The 22,348-nt window shown below is 46.2% G+C and overlaps 1 protein-coding gene across 3 annotated transcripts in view; it reads left to right on the top strand.

The window, feature by feature from the left end:
* Positions 1-157: 157 nt before the first annotated feature.
* Positions 158-22,348, top strand: part of Ttc7a (tetratricopeptide repeat domain 7A) — a 115,869-nt gene continuing 93,678 nt past the window's right edge. For 2 of the 3 annotated variants that reach the window (XM_090336993.1, XM_090336994.1), the window contains exons 1-3: positions 159-644; positions 12,206-12,369; positions 17,380-17,548. In XM_090336993.1, coding sequence (XP_090193119.1) covers positions 452-644; positions 12,206-12,369; positions 17,380-17,548 — 526 coding nt within the window. In that variant the 5' untranslated portion in view covers positions 159-451. Of the gene's footprint in view, positions 645-12,205; positions 12,370-17,379; positions 17,549-22,348 lie in introns of all 3 variants that reach the window. The other variant, XM_090336992.1, reaches the window with a different exon arrangement.

Below are 22,348 nucleotides of genomic sequence, written 5' to 3'. Positions count from 1 at the left end.
AGCGCCCGTCGCGCGCCTGGCTGCTGTGGCCGCGCTGGCCGCCCCCGCGCCCGGCGCGCCGGAGCCTCGCCACGCCCCCTGGGGGGTGGAGCCGGGTCCAGGGGCGGGTCCGCGGCTGGCGACGCCCCGGCCTGGGGCGGGGGTGGTGGCAGCAGCTGCAGCAGCGGCGGCGGCAGCGGCGCCAGGAGGTGCTGCAACAGAGGCGGAGGCTGCTTTTGGACGCGGTGGGGCCGAGAAGCCGGAGTCCCAGCCCGGAGGCGCCGGACGGTGCACTGGAAGCTGCTGCGGCTGCTCCCGGACGGCCGCCACCGGGGGCCCCCCTGCCACCTCGACCTCAGTTGCCTTCTGCACCTCCGTCTACCCCGCCCGCGTCAGCGCCCCAGCCAGGACGCCGCCCCCGACCGGGTCTCCACTTCTCAGCCGCCCCTCCCATGACAACGCCCGCGCGAAGATGGCTGCGAAGGGCGCGCACGGCTCCCACCTGAAGGTGGAGAGCGAGTTGGAGCGCTGCCGCGCCGAGGGCCACTGGGACCGCGTGCCCGAGCTGGTCCGGCAGCTGCAGACGCTGGGCATGCCCGGGGGCGGCGGCAGCGGAGGCAACCGGCGGGGCAGCCCGAGCGCCAGGTTCCCCTCTCTGGACACCGGTGAGTGAGGGAGTGAAGGAGTGAGGGGGTGAGGAAGGGAGCGAGGGAAGGGCTTGATCCCCGGCTGCGAGCGCGCGGCAAGCACCGCCTCCTCCAGGAAGCGCGCCTCGATTGTCGGGAGCCGGCCGGCGCCCGGCAGTGCCCTCCCTGCAGCGCCCGCTCTTCCGAGCTAGCCGGGGTCGCGAGGGAGGCCCCTCTGCCCGCCGAAGGAAGGGAAAATAAATAAATAAAAAGTCACATGCAAGTTAAGTCCCTGGAGGGAAGAAACAGAAACGACTTTGGGCCTTTGAGGACCATGTGGGTAACCCCGTGTACCGTGAAAGGGGGGTATTGGCCGGTTGTCAGATGAGTGCAAGGACGGGGGATTCGGGTCGCCCCTAAACAGTCCTCAGGTGGAGGTTGTGTCTGTTCCTTCTTGCTCCTCTTCTTTTCCACCAAACAAAGTTGAAAACAGCTCCACCCACAGCAGACGGGTGCGGATCTGTCTAGCATCAGGGTAGTGGAGTAGGAAAGAGTCCTAGCCAGCCTCAGTTTCCTCATCTGTGGCAGGATGGGGCCCCATACAGCCCTAGCGTACTGTGTCTGTGGTGGTAAGGCTGGTTTGGCTGGGCCCTTGTTCCGGGGCGGGAAAGCACCCTGATGGGGTGGTGGGAACACCCCGCCCAATCTCTGGCCTAAGATCTTGTACCTGGTACTTTCCCCTCAGCCTGTAGAGCCGGCCCTCAGTGCCCTCCGTGTGCCCAGCCAACTCAGCTGAAGAAATAAATACAGATAGAAAGAATTTGTAAAGACCCATGCTGGGGAAGGCTCTGGGGGTAAAGAGTGCTAGCTCAAGCCTGTGTACTCTCTTACCGTGTCTTAAAGTCTTTTTTTTGTTTTGTTTTTTGCCAGTCCTGGGCTTGAGTTCAGGGCCTGAGCCCTCTCCTTGGACTTTCTCAAGGCTAGAGCTCTACCACTTGAGCCTCAGCACCACTTCCAGCTTTTTCTATGCATGTGGTACCGAGGAATCGAACCCGGGTCTTTGTGTATGCTAGGCAAGCACTCTACCACTAGGCCAAACTCCCCACCATGTCTTAAAGTCTTTATTCCAGTCATTTCACCTTATAACCCCTCCCCCAGAGCTGGACTCTTGCCTTCTCCTCCCCACTATGTAGATAAGGAAACTAAGGCCCAAGGAAGACGTTAAATAACTTGATCATCCAGCAAAGAAGATGTAGAAACAAGATTTGAACCCAGGTGTCTAAGTACATTCTTGTGATTGTTTATACTTTTACCTTTCAAGAATGCACCGAGCATCTCAGAGTAGATGGGGAGCCAGAGTGGTTGGGAGAGGTGACAGACATGACAGGCAATCATGAATGAGTTAGAATATAGGCAAAAGGAAACATCTCAAGTAATAAGTAGAACTTGACTGGCTCCTGCCCTGAGTTGGGAAGGACAGGTATGGTTGCCCAAGGAGGGCTGGAAGCAAGGACTACGGAGGGATGGGGTGAAGGGTCTTGGGTGAGGATTTGAGGTAAGTCTGAGTATGGCAGTAAGGGCAATGGGCAGACACAAAGGTTTTATTTGATTTTTTTTTCCCACAAGGCTTGGTGCTCTACCCCTTGAGTCATGCCTCTACTTCTAACTTTTTTGATGGCTAATTAGTGTTTCTTGGATTTATCTGCTTGGGCTGGCTTCAAATTGAGACCCTCAGATCTCAGCATGCTGAGTAGGGAGGTTTATTTGGGAGAAGCTGACAAGCCCTCTTCCAGGATGAGAAGATAAATTCAGGGTCTTTTCAGTCTTCTGTGTGTGATGGGGCTAGCAAGAGTGGAAATGAAAACTGGCCTGTGGCCCTTGTGAGGTATAGAATTCTGAGTGGTGTGATACCACAGAGAAAGACACTGGACTTAGGCAGGAACCATGGCCTTCTGTATCCCCAAGTGGCACTACTGCCTTTTAAGCTGTGCCGTAGAGCTTGACAAGAGATTGCTCAGTTCCTTAAATTATTTTGGGAGCCAAAACATTAAGAAATTAGAATAGATTCCATGATATTAAAAAGTGCAGGACTGGCAAGCGTAATGGTGCACAATTGTGATCCCAGCGTTTGAGAAGTAGAGGCAGGAGGACGGTCAGTTTAGGCTACTGCCTTAGAGATTAAAAAAAAAGAAATTGTTAGAGATGTAGCTCAGTGGCGTATCTGCTGTAGGTAGGAGGCATGCCTGGTTTGAGCAAAAAACAAAACCACCACCAACAAAACAAAACCCCCAAACTTCAGAACTTCCTAGAGCTTACTTTTGTGTACTCACCTTTTGTGAGTGATATGGCAATACCATATTTCTCAAACCTGGTTTGACCAGATTCTCTAGAGCATGGTTGGTAAACACTTATATAGCAGAGGGTACAAATAGTATGGTATGAAGGGTCTCTATTTTTAAATACTTTTTTATTTTTATTTCTTTTTATTTCTTGTCAGTTATAGGGCTTGAACTCAGGGCCTAGTCACTTTGAGCCATAGCTCCACTTCTGGTTTTCTGGTAGTTAATTGGCATAAGAGTCTCAAGGACTTCCCTGTCCGGTCTGGCTTTGAACCATGATCCTCAGATCTCAGCCTCTTGTGTAGCTAGGATTACAGGTGCAAGCCTCCAGGGCTTGGGTTTTCAAATTTTTGACCCAGCCCTGTGAATATGGCAGTTTTCTCCTATTGTAGACATAGGCACACCAAGGCCTAGAGAGGTCACATAACGTGTCTGTAATAAAGTTTGTGCTCAAGTCTGTGTCCCCGGCAGTAAGCTTTCTAGTGTGGGGTAAGTTAGAGCTTGGGCTTACTTTCCTTTGGGAAGTGACAGGGATAAGGAGGGATACTAAAAGGCTTTGGAGTTTCTCCTGCCAACTTTTGGGTTTGGTTCTGTGAATTATTGGTTTCCCACTAAACACACCTGCACGCACATACACATATATGTGCACATATGCACATGGACATATTAGTAGGAGGATACAAAAGAAAATGTTGCTGAGTGCTGGAGGTTCATGCCTGTAATCCTGTCTACTGAGGTAGCTGAGATCTGAGGATCACAGTTCAAAGCCAGCCCATAGAGCAAAGTCCGTGCCATTCTTTTCTCCAGTTAACTATTAAAAAACAGGAAACAGATCCATGGCTCAAGTAGTAGAATGCTAGCCTTAAGCAAAAAAGCTCAGGGATAGCACTCAGGCCCTAAGTTCAAGTCCCACAACTGATAAAATGAAAATGATCTAGATTAACTATTGTTTTGGTTTTCTTACAAGGAAAACCTATTCTGTCTTGAAGTACTAGTGCTGACTCTTTCCCCCCAGTATAGCTCAAAAGGTAGATTCTCAAAGTCTCATCTGGCACATTAGAGTCCAACAGTCAGAAGCTCAGAGCTTCAACCATCGTGCAATGTAAAAGAGGACCTAAGGTATTGATGGAGGGGGCTGAGCCCTGTAGAACCCTATTTTACTAAGGACTTGAGGTCCTATCTTGTTACAGGTTCCTCCAGAAATTAAAAGTGTCCCCACATTGTAGATTCCTCTCTGGGGGAGGTGGGAAGGGAGTTGTAGGGGAAGATGCTGAACAGGCCTTACAGCCTTTTCTTGCCTAAGAAGCTTCTCCCTTCCCTGCACTGGGGGAAGGTGGTTGCGACTGTCTGCATTTTCTTCAAACTCACACTCATGTAGGTTTGGTCAAGATGGAGCAGGGGAACCCCAGAATATGCTGGCAGTGCTGGGTTTGTTATCATAAAAACAAAGAGCCCATCCCAAAGTTTTGTTTTTGTTTTTGTTTTTAAGATTTTATTAACATTGAATACTTGCTTATTAAACATGACATTTGCAATATGATGTGGGAGAAAGATGGTACCAAAACAATAGGGTTTTTTTTGTTTGTTTAGTTTTGGTTTTTTGTGGATCATGGGTCTTGAACTCTGGGCCTAGGCACTGTCCCTGAGCTCTTCAGCTCAAGACTACTATCCTACCCCTGAGCCACAGCCCTACTTCCCATTTTCTAGTGATCGGATATAAAAGTCTCAGGGTCTTTAGTGCCCAGTCTGGCTTTGAACTGTGATCCTCAGATCTCAGCCTCCTGACTAGCTAGGATTACAGGTGTGAGCTACTACACCCGGCTCCAGTGGTTTTGGTTTTGTTTTGTTTTGTTTTCTAAAGAAAACTCAATTTTGAAAATTATCCAAAACATATTTCTAAAAAAGACTAATCATATATCATCAACCAGCTTCATTGGTTATGATGTCTTGAACTGTACACCAGCACACTTCCCCATTCCCCTTTACTATATCTGTGTTTATTAAATAGGAATTTTTAAAAAGACAGAACCACCATATCATTTGTATGTGTGTGTATGTGTGCGTGCTTATACATATGCTCATATGTGCATGGTGCCAGTATTAGATCTTAAACTCAAGACCTGGCTAAGCTTTTGTGCTCAAGGCTGATGACCTGCCACTTGAGCCACAGCTTTACTTTTGGCTTTTTGGTGGTTCATTGGAGAGACTTCTCTACCCAGGCTGGTTATGAACTGTGATTCTTAGAGCTCAACCTCCTGAGTAGCTAAAATTACAGATGTAAGCCACCAGTGCTTGGCTCCAACATACCATTATTACTTCTAAAAAAAAAAAATCTTCCTGTGGGCCAGTGTCTTCTCTAAGGATTATGGTTCAAAGCCAGCTCAGGGAGAAAAGTCCATGAGACTTTTATCTATAATTAATCACCAAGAAACCAGAAGTGGAGCTGTGGCTCAGGAACAGTACCCAGGTACTGAGTTCAAGCCCTAGGAGACACACACACACACACACACACACACACACACACACACACACACGGAAGAGCCAGCAATTACGTGTATAATAAATCCATTGTTTTATATAATAAAAAATCTAGAAATTAAATTATTTTATAGTTTGGTAGAGTTAGGATACAGATAACATTTGGTTACTGAGTTGTTCTGTCCTTCCAGTATTTTACTAGGAAATTTTCAAACAGACAGCATAGTTTAAAAAAAATGTAGTTTGCAGCTGTATATCCTCCATCCTTGTTTTTAGCAAAATGGTTTTTCTTTTTTGGATGGTGTGGTGCTTCTTCTAGGGCTTGAGCTCAGGCCTGATGTCCTATCCTTGAGCCTTTTTTGCTCAAGGCTAGTGCTTTCGTACTTGAGCCACAACTCTACTCATGTCATTTTGATGGTTAATTGAAGATAAAAGTCTCAAGGACTTTCTGCTCAGGCTTGCTTTGAATCTTGGTCCTCAGGTCTTGGCCTCCTGAGTAGTTAGGATTATAAGAATGAACCACCAGCCCCTGTCTTAAAATTATTTTTTTTTCTCTTTTCAAATTGGAGATTGTAAGGTGCCAGGAATGTGTCTGAAGCAGGTGATCTTGTCCTACCCTGGCTGTGGTTAGAAAACTATGGGGGTGACAGTTTCAGATACCACCATGCCCCTGTTCAACCTCAGGGAAGGCCTGGATGGCTGGACAGACCTACATTCTGCTCTTCAGCTCAAGGCTAGAGCTCTACCACTTGAGCCACAGTGCCACTTCTGGTTTTCTGGGGGTTAATTGAAGATAAGAGTCTCACAGACTTTAGTGCCCAGGCTGGCTTTAAACTGCAATCCTCATATCTAAGCCTCCTGAGTAGACCTACATTTCTTTCTTTTTCCTCCTCCTCCTCCTCGTGTTCCTCCTCCTCTTCCTTCTCCCCTTCTTCCTCCTCCTCCTTCTTCTTTTTCTTTTTGTGGGACTTGAACTCTGGGCCTGGATGCTGTCCCTGAGCTTTTCAGCTCAAGGCTACTGTCCTGCTTCTTGAGCTACAGCACCACTTCCAGTTTTCTGGTGGTTAACTGGAGATAAGAGGTTCGTGGACTTCAGTGCCCAGGCTGGCTTTGAATCTCAGCCTTCTGAGTAGGTAGGATTGCAGGCGTGAGCCACCTTGTCCAGCAGACCTACATTTCTTAACTGCAAAGGAGCAGGTTATGGAGAGAAAAGCAGTATTCTCTAAATGTGGGTGGGAGGCAAGTGGCCTCCAGATGAGTCCATTGCACTGATACCCTGAGAGATCTGAGAGGGGAACAAAGTAGCTGTCAGAGGCCCTTAAACAAGAGTTGGATGAGAAGACTGGGTGGCCATTAAGCCTCTACTGAAGACAGAGGCTGGGCTGCTGGAGGCACTCAGCTCCTAGTTATCAGGAAGGTTTCTTCCCATGCCTGGCCCACAGAACTGGAACACCTGGCCCAGCCTGAGGTAGGGAGTAGATCTGGACATAGGATGTTAAGATGCAACTTGCTTGCATCTTTATCTTTTATCCATCTGAACTCTTAACTTACCAAATAAGATTCAGAACTTTTTATGCCGGTGTCCTTTGGTTCACAGACTGGTTGAGAATGAAAAGAAGAGGGAAATGGAAGAGAGTGATAGGACGGGGTGCGGGGGGGGCGGGGGGGAGAGTCGTTGAACAAAGGAAAGGAAGACATCTTTTTGAGAACCTACTAAACAGAAAAAAGGCTTAGTAGGGAGAAAACAGAGAGGACAAAGCCTTGCAGGGAAAGACCTGAAGTGTTAAACAGTCTGCTGGGGGCATGGCTCAGTGGCACAGTGCTTCCTTGATATGCTAAGACACACGGACACACACGGACACACACACCACTGACAAAAATAGTCTGAAACTTGCAGGTAAATGTAAGAACAGTTCTTATCCCTGTCCTGGGATTTATAATTAGCTTTTACCTTGCTCTTTACAAATCTAGACTTTTTTATTTATAAATTACCAGAAGCTGTCTTCCACATAGGGTATCAGAGAAATTATTATTTTTTTGCTAAGTTATTATCAGTGGCTATGATTTCTGACAATATAGCTAACATGTATTATCATCCACAAAATGAGGATAATGTCTACTTAAGTTAAATAAAAGTATCTTTTCAGGGGACAGTGGTTCACACCCTTAAACCTAGCTACTCAGAAGGTTGAGATCTGAGGATCATAGTTTGTAGCCAGCTGGGGCAGGGAAGTCCATGAGACTTCTTTTTTCCAGTTCTGGGCTTGAGCTCAGGGCCAGAGCACTGTCCTTGGACTTTCTCAAGCCTACTGCTCTACCACTGGAGCCTCAGCAACACTTCTGGCTTTTTTCTGTGTAGGTGGTTCCAAGGAATCGAACTTGGGTCTTTGTGCATGCTAGGCAAGCACTCTACCACTAGGCCAAACACCCAGCCCCCATGAGACTTTTATCTCCAATAAACTACTCAAAAAATCCAGAAGTGGCACTGTGGGTCAAGTGGTAGATCATTTACCCTTAAGCACAAAGAGGCCTAGGGACAGCATCCCAACCCTAAGTTCAAGCCCCAGGACCTGCCACCCTCCCACCCCCCCAAAAAAAACACCCCCCAAACCAAAAACCAACTATCTAGTAAAGTGTCACGTTTAGTGAGTCCTCAGCAAAGTTCAGTTCCCCCTTTCACAGTCTGAGTAACTCAGGGTTATGGGCAATGCTTCTAAAGTAGTCTGTGGTAAGGAATTGGTTTGGTTTCAGTTTCTACCCGTTGTGCACTGCTTTTATAGAATACTACTAGAGAAATTAAAAGTCTGATATGATTGTACATACCTGTAATCCCAGGTGGGTCAGGAGCCTTTGGGAATGTCCTCAGTTACATACTAAGATGTTGCCTCAAAACAACAGTGGGAGAGTGAGAGGGAGAGAAGGAAGGAGGAGGAGAGTGTTAGAAGAGGACACAGGATACTACCACTCCCCATTTTATCATTAAACTCAATGATATCAGTATTACCCCATCTACATGACACTGCCAGATTTTGTACTCATCTTCTCTGGGTTGTACCGTAAGTACCTGTATACTTTGCCAGAGGAAGCACACTCCCATTGTTGTGAAGAAAGAAGAGGTACATTCTGAGAGAGAAGCTGATTTCTTTTGGCGTAGAAGGTACCCAGCCAAGGAGATGTGGGGAGACCTGAATCAGGCAGGTGGACAACAGAGAGAGTAAAGTGGCCTCATGGATGGCACTGTGATATGAGACGGAGGTGTGGCTGCAGCGTGGGTACTGTATGGGTACAGAGGTTCTAAGAGCAAAGAGACTGTCCCTGTTGGAGACTGAGGCTGGGGGAAGTCCAATATCCCCAAGGAGGCATTTCCCTCCATGTGAACAAATTCCTAACCCTCCCTCAGGTTTTACACGCGCTGTATAGGTTAGTGGGAGAGAACAACTTGCACAGAGGTATGCAGCTTAGGCTACCCTAGGGAGCTGGCCTGGGCTCCTACTGCTGGGTAGCAGCTGATCCCTCCTCCTGGCTGAGATTTAGAAATGAAGATTACCTTTTAGTCCTGGCTTGATTTAAATGTGAATTTTGGCTGGATAATACATTCATGTGGTTTAAACATTGCATAGATACCAAAAAGTAGAGCATGAAAAACCTTCCTCTTTCTTGTTCCCCAACAGTCAGCAAGGTTTTCTGTGCTGTGCATGGGTGCGTGTCTGTGTGTTGTACACACTTAAATGCACACCATCTGTACTGATATGTTACAGTCAGTATACCCCGCTTTCGTATCAGTTTTTCTTGTACATCATTCCATAACAGCACATGTAGAGTGCCTTCATTTTTTGGCTTGCATGGTGTCCCTTTTTATGGATATATCATACTTTAAATAGTCTTTATTGATTGACATAAAGGCTATCCACATTTTTGCTAGTATAAATAATGCTGCATGAATTATCTTACATACACGTCAGTCTATACATGTATCTGGGCATCAATAGGTGTGGGATTGCTGGCTCGACAGAGAGAGAAAATGATGATGTATGTTTGCAAATGGCTCTTTATAGAGGTTCTGCCAGCTTAAGCTTTGTGGGTAGTGAATGATAGCTTAAACCTGATGCATCTGTGGACATTTTATTAAACTGCTCATTGAAAAAATCATGACATTACTGGGTACTAGTGGCTCATACCTGTAATCCTGACAACGCAGGAGGCTGAGACCTGAGGATCCTAGTTCAAAGCTGCTCCAGCAGGGAAGTCTGTGAGACTCTTACATCCAGCTAACCACTAGAAAACCAGAAGTGGAGCTGTGTTTGAAAATGGTAGATTGCTAGCCTTTAGCACAAAAGCTCGAGGACAATGTCCGGGCCCTGAATTCAAGCCCCATGGCTGACAAAAAAAAAATAATGATAATAGGGTGGGGAGAGGGAATTGGGGACAAAAACATGAGAAGTGGGGGGCAGGAGTTTGGCCTAGTGGTAGAGTGCTCGGTCCCACATACATAGAAAAAAGCTAGAAGTGGTGCTGTGGCTCAAGTGATAGAGCTCTAGCCTTGAGAAAGTCCAAGGACAGTGCTCAGGCTCTGAGCTCAAGCCCAGGACTGGCAAAAAACATGAGAAGGGGTAGTAATGTTTGTTAAGTAATATACCTTCTATTTGGCGAATGTAATGTAACCCTTCTATTAATTACAATAAAAATATATTACTACTACTACTAAAAACTATGAGAGCTAGTGTAATCCTAGCTATTCAGGAGGCCAAAATCTGAGGATCACAGTGTGGTCAGGAAAGATTCTTTTCTCCAATTAACCGCCAAAAAGCTAGTACTGGAGTGTGGCTCAAGTGGTAGAGCATTAGCTTTGAGCTAAAAAAAGTTCAGGGACGGTGCCCAGGTCCTGAGTTCAAGCCCCCAGTCCTTCACACATACTCACACAAAAGAGATGGGTAGCAAAATATCTGATAAGGAACACTCCAAGAGCAAACTACTGCACAGCTGGAATTCTGGGGTTAGGACTGCTCTCTGTGTGACTTCTTTTGGGAAGTATACAAAATTCTCTTGGGAAGTGTACACTTTTGGACTTGGTGGCCTAGAGACTAGAACAGTGATTGTGAGAAAGTTGAGGGTGGCTCCCTTGGGTAGATCTGAGGACATTATCCTCACAGCAGAATGACTCCTGGGAAAAGGTGGGCTGAGCAGAATTCTTAGAGGTAGTTATTGCAGATGGCTTTCTCTCTGGAGAGTTGAGAGGATCTGATTCACTCAACAGGTATTTATTAGGCTCTTGCCTTGAGTGGTAGGCTTGGGCCTCACCCTTTGTACTGGGTAAGGCAATGAGTACAACCACCTGAGGCTGTCATGAAACTGCTCTTGACCTCAAACCCTGCACCCAGAGTACCAGATCACCTCTGCTACAGGTAGTTGGAATAAGGCGGTCACAGGACTGGCGTTCAGTGTGGTAGGGGGAGACAGCAAGCTAAGTAGTACAATGTGAGGTGGTATGGTATGCACATGAGTTGTATACAAGAGAAAAAGTGCAAGTTTAAAAATTAGTCTTGCTGGGCCAGGAGTTTGGCCTAGTGGTAGAGTGCTTGCCTAGCATGTACGAAGCCCTGGGCTGGATTCCTGGGTACCACATACATAGAAAAAGCCAGAAGTGGCATTGTGGCTCAAGTGGTAGAGCACTGGCCTTGAGAAAGCCCAAGGACAGTGCCTAGGCCCTGAGTTCAAGCACCAGAACTGGCAAAAAAAAAAAATTAGTCTTGATGCATAGGTAAATGTGTATCCCACTTTCTGTGCTTCACTTTTCCTCTTTGCTCTGGCTGCAAGTTATCCTCGAGCCACACTAAAATACCTTTAAATGAATCAAACCAATTATGATTACACAGAAACCAGTAGTGTGTGAAAAAATGCATTATTTAACTACTCATATTCAATTGTTAACTATCCTATTCAATTGTTTGGAAAGAAATTGCCTTTTTGGTTTAAGAACTTATTACCCACAGCAGGGCATAGATAGGATTTTGTCCTTCATTGTAAATTCTGAAATTCTGGAAATTTGTCCTGAGAACTCTTATCTTCTCATCTAAAAATCCAAAAGGAACAATTCCTTCCTTCCGTCTGTCCGTCCTTCCTTCCTTCCTTCCTTCCTTCCTTCCTTCCTTCCTTCCTTCCTTCCTTCCTTCCTTTTTTGCTAGTCCTGGGCCTTGAACTCAGGGCCTGGTCACTGTCCTTGGGTTTTCTCAAGGCTAGAGTTCTACTACTTGAGCCACAGCACTACTTCCAGCATTTCTATGTATGTGGTACTGAGGAATCGAGCCCAGGTCTTCGTGCAAGCTAGGTAAGTACTCTACTACTTGGCTAAACTTCCGGCCCTAAAGGAACAATTTCTATTGTGACCATGCTAAAATGTCCGTTGTTTTGGTACCGGTACTAGGCTTGAACCCAAGGCCTGGGTACTGTACCTTATCTTTTTCCCTCAAGACTGGCCTGCTGTGCCACCTTGGTCCATAGCTCTACTTCCAGCTTTTGCTGGTTAGTTTAGGATTAAAGTCTCATGGACTTTCCTGCCCAGGCTGAGCCCCCGTTCTCAGATCTTAGCCTCAAGAGTAGGCTCCTGAGTAGTAGCTAGGATTAAAGGGTATTTCAGTTTATGGAAATGTTTCCCTCATTTTTTCAGACCTCTTTCATGTGCTGTATGCAGGGGTAAGGGTAGGGGTCCACAAGTGTGTACTATCTCTTCACCTGCTTTGTTCAAGGGAGTTCACCATTCACTTTGATCCCTGCCATGTTTTTCAGATGACTTTGGGAAATTGTTGCTGGCAGAGGCCCTCCTGGAACAGTATTTGAAGGAGAACCATGCCAAAATAAAAGACTCCATCCCTTTGCTGGAGAAGAATGAACATAGAATAAATGAAGCCAAAAATTATTTGAGCAGTATCCTTAATCATGGGAAGCTGCCGGTGAGTTGTCAGCCATAAATCTGGGGCTTCCTCTCCTCTTTCTCTTGTCTCCTATTAGTTCTGAGTCATTTGTCCACTGAGGCTCTTGGGATTGGCTGTTTTCTGTTTAGTATAGGACCCACCAGCTACATGGGGCTCTCTGGTACCTACAGTGAGGGGCATATCATGAGTGTAAATCTAAAATACATTTTGAATTGTAAAGGCATATAAAACAAGGAGTATAAAAAAGCACTGACTTAGCCAGATGTGGTGGTGCATGCCTTTAATTCTTAAGAATCAGAGGCAGGAAATTGTGAATTCAAGGTCAGGCCTTGTGCAAAGTTGGGCGTGAGACATTGTCTTAAAAAAAATTAGCCATTGAGCCGGGCACAGTGGCTCACACCTGTAATCCTAGCTATTCAGGAGGCTGAGATCTGAGGATTGTGGTTCAAAGCCAGCCCGGGGCACAAAAGTCCATAAGACTCTTATCTCCAGTTAACCATCAGAAAACAGTAAGTGGCAATGTGACACAAGTGGTAGAGTGCTAGCCTTGAGCTGAAGAGCTCAGGGACATTGCCCAGACCCAGAGTTCAAGCCCCATGACAAAAAAATAAATAGATAAAATAAATAGCAATTCTTGTGGCTCACACCTATAATCCTAGCTACTGAAGAGGTGGATAACATTGTTGGATGTCAGCCTGGGCAGTGTTTGCAAGACTGCATCTCAAGCAACAACTGGGCTAGGTTGTATATGCCTGTCATCTCCGTTGTATAGGAAGATGAGATCCAGAGAATCGTGGTTTCAAGTTAGCCTAGGCAAAACAGTTCATTGGATACTATCTGAACAGGAAAAGGTGGGCATCATTATGTATGCTTGTCATCGTCACTACTATAGAAAGAACAGGATCCAGGCATGTTCCTGGGCAAAAGACTCTATCTCAATAACAGCCAGAGCAAAAAGGCCTGAAGTATGGCCAAGTGGTAGAATACCTGCCTAGCAAATGCGGGGTTCTGAGTTTAGTCCAGGACTACCAAAACAAAACCAACACCAAGAAGTACACTAGCTTTAGATTGATTATATGCTCACATGATAATCCTTTGCTTACATTGGGTTAAGGAAAATTTTGTTAAAATTAATTTTACCTGTTTTTATTTTCCTAAATGTGACTTGAGCTTGCACTTGTGACTATAGTTATTTTCTATTTAACAGCATTTGGTTGACTTAATGAGCACATGGTTCTTTAGGCTCCTTTAAGACCCCAAGAGGCCCATGATTTAGCTCAAAGCAGGCAAACATGCAGAGCAGAAACGAAAGATCTAGAGTAGGGCAAGTAGTGAAAGTTCATGTGCATTTGTTGAGTACCTGATGTCTCCAAGACATGAAGGGAAATATTCACAATTTACTCTAGAACTGTGTTATACAACGTGGTCCACTCGTTAGGAGTGTGGGCATCATTGGGGAGTTAGTAAGGTGTGCAAAATGCAAATTAGAACCTGTGTCTCAGCAAGATCTCTCAGTGATTCATGTATCAGAGTTAAGACTATTCTAGACTAAAGTGTATCCTGGTCTATACTAGTAGTACTTCTATGTCATGAGAGGCTCAGGAAGGTACTTTTCAGGAGATATTCCCAAGTAATGTGTTTAGTTCCCTGCAGTCCAAGTAATTGATGAATGGAGAGAAGAGGTGGTCCTGGAACTCTGGTCTTGGTGGATACTGTGATCTATTTCAGAGACCTGAGAGATGGTCACTTACTTAACCAAGGACCACATTAGCAGGTACACGACTTAAATCCAGGCCCATCAGTTTTGATATCTCAAGCTCTAGTGCTCTCTGTCACTTCTGACCACCCCCTCCAAAGTACTGGCATAGAAATAAAATGACACATCAAGAGGCTTAGATTAATTTAAAGATATGACAGCATTCTTTATAGCATCTCATTTTATGATGAATTTTTTTTTTATCTATTTCCCCTACTAGGTAGCTCCATTAGGTCCTTCTTTTTATATAGATCATCAATGAGACACAAATAAAATAGGTGACAAAGGAGCTACACAGCAAGGGAACATTCCCTTCCCTGGTGGGCTATGTTTTACAGAGCATTTCTGTATTGTCCTGGGGTTTGTGGTTCCCTGACTTGGAGTTACAGACCAAAAACCCTGCAAATTAAGTGTCCCAGAATCCTCCTGTGGAGGTAGCTGACTTTTAATAGTACTAAGTAAAGACATTTCTTTAAAAAAGCAGGGGCTGAGAGTTTGGCCTAGTGGTAAGAGTGCTTGCCTACCATGCACGAAGACTCTGATTTGATTTCTCAGTACCACATATATAGAAAAAGCCAGAAGTGGTGCTGTAGCTCAAGCCTTGAGAAAATCCCAAGGACAGTGCCCAGGTCCTTAGTTCAAGCCCCAGGACTGGCAAAAAAAAAAAAAAAAAATCAAAACCAGCAACAGAACTGTGGCTCACGCCTATAATCCTAGCTAGGAAGGAGGCTGAGATCTGAAGATCAAGGTTCAAAGCCAGCCCAGGCACAAAAGGACCTGACACTCTTATCTTCAACTAACTTCTAGAAAACGGGAAGTGGGACTTGTCTCAAGGGTAGGGAGGTAGCCTTAAGTTGAAGAGTTCAGGGACAACTCCCAGGCCCAAGAGTAGGGCAGTAGCCTTGAACTGAAGAGATCAGGGACAGTGACCAGGCCGAGTTCAACCCCCATGACCCCCCCCCCCCACACACACACGAAAGACAGGTCTTAGCAGTTGCCTGTACCTAGCTACTCAGGAGGCTGAGATCTGAGGACTGAAGTTTAAAAAGCCAGCTTAGGCAGAAAAATTTGTGAGACCTTTTCTCCAATTAACTACCAAAAGGGACCAAGCAGAGCTATGACACAAGTGGTAGGGTGTTAATCCTGAGCAAAAAGGCTCAGGGATAGTGTTCAGGCCCTGAGTTCAGAACGTAGGACTGGTACCAAAAAGGAAAAAAAAGAGACATCTTAACATCAAAGACAACTTTCAGAGGAGATTTTTAAATAGTTATACATTTAACTTTACAGAGCATTTACTATGTTGTTCTTAATTTTTCACTAGCTTGGTGGAAACTCTGTTGTAAACAGGAGTCATCACTAGCCACACCCCTTCACAGTGGCCTGGAATATGTCCTTTCTCCTCCCCACGTACAGTACAAGTGGGTGATAATAATAATTGCTCATACCCTGTATTTATCTAGCTCCTTCCTCAAGAATAGTTCAAAGCTATCTCTGGACTTTGCCCTGTTAATACCCTTAGCATTGTGAGGATAAGTGAGGAATGGGAGTTCTTCTCTTCCTCTCACCAGGGAGGAATGAAGGCTAAGCAGGGAAGAAATGAGCCCATCAGCTTGAGCCCAGTGCACAGAATGGAAGACTCATCATCTAGTTTGGAAGCACGTGGGCTGAGAATGTGTCATTTCTGTGGCTCTGGTTCAGGAAGTGGGAAGCCTGTTTTGGGGATTAGCAAACACTCGTGGTAAGTTCAGTTGATCAGTAAGCAAAGAAAAAAGGTCAGATGCGCAGGGGTGGAGTGGATGAACTGGTGGAGCTCAGCAGAAATGAGCTCCTTGTGGTCAGGCAGACTTCCAGGAGGAAATGGCCTGAACAAGGTTCAAGGGGTAGAGGAGGATCTGTGAAAGCTAAAAGGGCATCATAGTAAGCAAAGGCAACAGAAGGTTCTACATTTATTAAAACAAAACAAAACAACAACAAAAAAAACAGACCAGTGTAAAAGGAGAAATTGGCTTCCTCAGGGCTTGGTTTTGCATTGTCCTGTTTCTCTTAATTGTGTCCTTAGAAGGCCATGCATGACAGAGAATGGTAGAGAGACTATGTACAGGTCCCCCTAACTCTTACCTCTCCTGGGGAGAGGTTGGAAGTATCATCCTCCCAATGATAGAGGCTAAATCTGTGTCTCTAGAGAACTTCGTGGACTGATTGGTTGCCTTGTAGCAGGGACAGGGTCCAGAGTCTAGCTTAAAGCATTGTGGGCCAGCTGAGCACAGGGATGGAGAGGGGCTGCATTAGCCTATCAAGAAAAGGGACCTTAAGTGTAGATAGGATTCATGCTAAGACCAGAGCTCAGGGCTGAATCCAGCACAGACTCCCTCAGCACCCCTGGGTGCTTTGGCTATAAATATAACCTATGCTAAGTGAGGTGACCAGTATAGGCCAGATCTCCTGAAGCTATAAGGAGGCCCTGACAAGGCCCTGGGTTCCGTTTACTTATAATTGTTAGGATTGTACCTGCCCTCTTGGGGTTCTCATGGCCAGGAGGTTGTGTGGAGTCTTAGGTACATACAGCACTTGAGAAAGAAGGGGAAAGAAAGCAGGTTTGAATTCAGGCACTTTTGTCCAGAATTCAAAGCCAAAAGCTCTGTACTTTGCCCTACTTCTGATAAGATGAGGACAGTGACCCAGCAGGCCGTCTCTTGTTACTGTCCCCATTGTTGATAGAGCTCCTTTTCCTCCTACAGGTCCTGGTTGCTCTGTGTGCACACGCATGTGTGTGTGTGTGTGTGTGTGTGTGTGTGTGTGTGTGTAGGAGAGTCATACTCCTCTAAGTCCACATAGGCTCTTTTAGGGGCCTTTCACCAAATTATATACCCCCCCTATATATATATATGCATTAATAAGTCCCTCCCCTAATTATAAGCTTTGGACCTCATATAACTTTATATACTTGTGCTTCCTCATTCTATGTTCAGACTAAGTGCTGAGTTCCTGAATGCCCAGCCTATACTAAAGCCTTTGGGGCTATAGGAGAGGGAAGACAGGGCTTGCTTTATAGTGGCATGAGAGACTAGGCCCTTGCGCACAATGAAGAAATGAGGGACTTTGTAAACATCTCATTAAGAGTCACAGAGTGGGCCATGGGCCCGGGTATGGTGAGAAAAGTGTGGGATCAGAGAAGGTTTCCAGAAGATGAGGGGCGTTTATGGCTTATGGCTCGGTGTGGGCAGGGTCTTTGTCTCAGGGTACCTCATGGTAACACATCCTTATCCTTTCAGCCACGGTACATGTGTGAGGCCATGCTGATCCTGGGAAAGCTACATTATGTGGAGGGCTCCTACCGAGATGCCATCAGCATGTATGCCCGGGCTGGGATTGATGACATGTCCGTGGAGAACAAGCCTCTGTACCAGATGCGGCTGCTGGCAGAGGCATTTGTCATCAAAGGTAACCTAAGTACCATCTTTGACTCCCTACAACCCTTGCCCACTCCTTCCATTCTGTCCCCAAAGCACCTGGAGCAGGCAGCAACTCTGAGTAGTGGACACAGCTATGTTCAGACTTAACTTTGGTAATGCCAGGCACTGGTGTCCTGTGTGGGCACCTATCCACGATAGCCTGATGCCCAAATGTGACATCAGCAACTCAGATTCTCACCTTGGCTCTGTGGGCGAGTTACCTAACTATATATCCTTGGGCAAATGGCCTCTTCACTTTGCTTGGGCTCAGTTTACTTACCTGTAAGGCAGGGCTGTACCTGTCCTCTCAAGGTTCCCATGACCAGAGGAGTCAGCAAGTTGCATGAACATGTTGACATAAGTTTAAGTGCCATCTTGTTGGCTAGCTGCACATCATACTCACTGCTGCCCAGAAGTCCTTTCCTCTTTAGGTACTGGGCACCTGCTGTGAGCAGCCCATCCTGGGGCTCCTGGGATACAGTGATAAGCACTTCTGCCCCAGAGGCGCTCCCAGCCTTCCCAGGGCAAAGGTCACTGTAGAGGGAACTGATAGACACAGAGAATCAATGATGGAAGAACATTATGAGAGACTGGATGGTTCAGTCTGGGAAATAGTGCCATGGAATTGGCCCCGAATGTGATAAATGTTAGTAGAAGTCTTGGCTCCAAACTGGGAGCTTTTGGGTTCCTCTTTCCTGGATACATAAACTAGTGGATAGGCATTGGTAGCAGTGAGATATTGGGAGCCACTCTGCCTTCACTATTGCCAGGAACATTTAATATTTGCTTATCTCCCTATTCCAATTCCCAGAGAAAAGTCTAAAGGATCAGCCTATGGTCTGTGGGGATTTGGTACCTAGCATCAGTAGGGTCTGTGTTAACCTGTCTTAGAGATAGGAATATTTTAGTAGGAACATAGGAACATGGATGTCTTGAAGCATCCTCTCTTGAGTGTCCCTGTCCTTTCTCCATCTTACAGATGGGGAAAACGAGGCCCAGAGATAAGAAGTACCTTGCAAGGCTAGAATTTCCACTCTCCATATGTGGCCTTGGAATCTGTGAACCCCCTTCTTGCCCTAACACACATTTCTCTGTCCTGAGTTCCAGTGACAGAACATTTGTGGAGGGTAACATCCTTAACAGGAGGTGTTTTTTCCTGAGGGTTGGTTGTCCATCCTGGGTCTCCAAGTCCTTTCCTCATTGAATCCATACCATCCAAGGAAATGTGCTAAGTTGGCTATTCTGGGAAGACCCAGAGGCAGCCTGTGGGATGGCAGCTGCCCACTGGGAGGGACCATTCTGTGGGTCCATTCTCCCTTTGCTCACTCACCCCCCACCCTCTCTGGGCCTTAGGTACAGGCTAATCTTGGGGATGATCTTCCTTTGACATTTGTGTTCCTTTGGGTCTCTTGGGACCAAACACCCTCCCTTGGGTGTCTTTTCAGTCCCTTCTCCTGTCATCCTGGCTCAGTATATATTGCTCCCTGTCTCCTGCTCTCTACTCTCTCCAGCATGCTTCCAGCTTCTTGGGGGAACACAGTCCTGGTGGTCAGAGGTCCTGCCAGGGAGGTAAGGAGCTGCCATTGCCAGCTTGGGTTGTTTGGTTGTGGGCTATGCTAGCTCCCTTCCCTTCAGTGTCCCTTGTGACTGCATGTAGCCCTTTGCCTGCCTCCCCTATGCCTGTCCTCCCTATCCTGTTGCAATGACCACACCTGCTGCTTGTCATGCCAAGGATTACCTGACCCTGTGTGTGCTTGAGACAATGCACAAGGCTGTCAGGGTGGGTTTGGGTGTCTGGTGGGTCTCCCCATATAATGGGTGACCATATATCAGGTTTCGTGTGAGAAAATGAGGATGGTGGCAGCAGGAGGCCCCTGGCTTCCCAGAATAATAATATCTGGGAGGCGCCCTTGACAGGTCTGGTGTACACTTACTTCAGTTCCCTAGACTGTTCAGGTACAGGTACAGATACATATTCGGTATAGAACACTCCCATCCTGGTATGTTTGGGGGAAAGGAGCATCTTCCATTTACTCTGTATTGAAAATAGTATAGATTACTTGGTTTTAAAGGCCTTCTAGGAAGGTCTGTCTGCCCTTGTACCCACTTTTGTGAAGCCCTTGGAAGAGCCCTGTGCATTTGGTTTCAAGCACTCTTGACTGTTAGCTCTGTCCTTGTCCTTCGCTGAGCTTTTAAGTCCCTTGAAAATGGCTGATCATTTATTATTACTATTACTATTATTATTATCTTATGTAGTTAACAAAGGGGATTTCAGTTCAACAAATCAGTTTACAAGTACAGTGCCTCTTAATCAGTAGCACCCATTTCATCATTCTCCCATCTTTCCCAAACACACTTACACGTTTAAGTTATGTGGTTCCATTTTTGTATACGTACATTAAATATAAAGTGATTGTATTCATTCAGCCTTTCTCTTTCCATTTGCCTACTTCCCTTCCCTTGTCTTCCCCTCCCCCTTCACAAAGTGTGTTTCAGTTTCCTGTGCTGATTATTTCTTTTTTTTTTTTTGCATTTTTTAATTGTAATTAGTAAAAGGGTTACATGATATTTGCCAGATAGAAGGTGCATTAATTCAGGTACATTGATACCCTTTCACATGTCTTGGTGTGCTGATTATTTCTTTTCCTTTTCTTCTTTTTTTAATTGGTACTAGTCCTGGGGCTTGAAATCAGGGCCTGGCACTTTCCTTTGGGTTTTTGCTCAATGCTAGTGTTCTACAACTTAAGCCATAAGACCACTTCTGGCATTTTGATGGTTAATTAGAGATAAAGGTCTCATGGACTTTTCTGGCTTCAAATAGTTACCTTCAGATCTCAGCCTCCCGAATAGCTAGGATTACAGGTGTGAGCCACCAGTGCCCCACTGTGCAGATTGATCTTGATCCACAGCACCACTTCTGGCATTTTGTCTGTGTATGTGGTACCGAGGAGTTGAACCTGGGTCTTCATGCATGCTAGGCAAGCACTCTTCTACTTGGCCAAACTCCTAGCCTCCTGATTAATTTCTTTACCTCTCCCTTCTAGAGCTCTAACTATCTACCATACATCTGTGTGCCTTTCATCATCTGTGAAGTTCTGTTCCTTTGAGCCATTGTCTTGGCTCATCAGCCTTTTTCTTTGTTCTGTACATGGATGAGCTACAGCATTTTCTGATACAACTCAGGCTCCCTGTGCATCAGGAGCTTCCCTTCCTCTTTCTCTCCTCCAAGCTCTCCTGGTATAGTATGTGCAGTTCTGTCTCTCCAGTCAGGTCAGTGGGTTCCTTTCTCAAGATATTTTGACCTCTTGTGTTGTTTCTTGAGGTCTTGTAAACAGACACTATTGATGACACTAAGATGCACAGCTAGGTTTCTTCCCTGGAGGGAACAGAAGGGGGAGAACAGCAAGGAGGGAGCCAGGCGTGCTCCCTTGAGGAAGAGTGCAACATGCAGTAGCTATCAGCAGAATTGGTATAGTATGAGCTCCTTGATGCCACTGGTTCCTGTCCAGTTCTTGAATCAGTGGACAAGTCTTAGCATCAGTGAAGTTTACTGTTTGGAAAAAGGAGGACAGGGAAACACACTATAGCTTATTGCTATGCCTGCTGGGTCAAGACAGTGGATTTTTTGTGTGACTCTGCTCTTTCAGCCCCCAAGGCTGCTACCAGCTGGTCCGTAGGAAGCCCTGCCTTGGCTCTTGGCCTTTTGCCCATCTGAGGTGGACATTTATAAAGAGTCTCCTTGTGGACTGCTGGGCAGGCTCTCTTTTAGTGGGAATGAGACACTTGAGATGATTAGGAAATGTGCTGTTGGCTGGCTTTATTTATAGCTAGTCATTGGCATTTGGATACATGGATGAGGAATCAGAACCAATAGTAGTTTCTCAGAGTCCTTGCATCTAAATCCAGGCCCGGAGGAGTCTGTCCTTAACAGTAGGTCTTGGGGCTCCTCTTAGCACCTAGTCTTCAGTTTATAAGGGAAGCTATAGGCAGGGGTTGGTTGGTGGGTTGGTGTGTGTGTGCGGGGGGGGGGGGGAATGCTCCTTATCCTCAAGCTGCATCTTATTTCCCTAGGTATACAGTGAGAGCCATAGCAGAGTGTCCTTGTTAGGGCTTGGGGAGATAGTCAGCTTTTCCCAGGCTCAGTCTAGTCTCCCTGCCTGTCCTGGCACTGCCTTTAGCAGGGACAGAAAACTTCTGCTCCAGTGATCTGACCTGATTTTTAACCATCAGGGATTGTTGTGCACAGTTAAGAGGCGGAACCTCATTTGCAGGGGCTGTCAGGAGTGAAGCTTGCAGGGCTGACTTTTCGGTGGCTCTAGGAAATACTCACGAGAGGCTGCCATCCTGAGATGTCCTACTACATGCCCTAAAGCCAGCCCCCATGGCTCCATATCTCACCTCCAGATCACAGAGGCTATATTTCAGTCAAGCTGTTGTGATTGTGTATCAGCTGAGATATACATACTTTGCCATGCTCACTGCTCCTCCCTGACCTCAGCTCAGCAAAGCCTGTATTTCAGGATTTGTCCCCTCTGACACAGTGCTTCTGGGGATCAGTTTATGTGGAAGGTTGTAACAACAGAAAGGCAACATTAACTACCTGGAAAAATCACAGGAAAGGGGAAGGCCTGAACATTTATGGGCTCATGGAAATGGAAATTTCTTTGGGAAGGAATGGCTTCAGGCGTAGCTAGATCCAGTGTGTGTGGCATGTGTAAAGATCTTTTTCATCAGCTCTATGGCTGCTGGTCCTTGCAGGACAGCACTCAGTCCTTCAGAGAGAGAGTGT

Source organism: Megascapheus bottae, chromosome 7, assembly GCF_031878675.1.
Source record: "Megascapheus bottae isolate mThoBot1 chromosome 7, mThoBot2.hap1, whole genome shotgun sequence".
In the NCBI taxonomy this organism is placed as follows: Eukaryota; Metazoa; Chordata; class Mammalia; order Rodentia; family Geomyidae; genus Megascapheus; species Megascapheus bottae.
The sequence above is the reverse complement of the archived record's forward strand: the minus strand, read 5'-3'. Positions and strand labels throughout refer to the sequence as shown.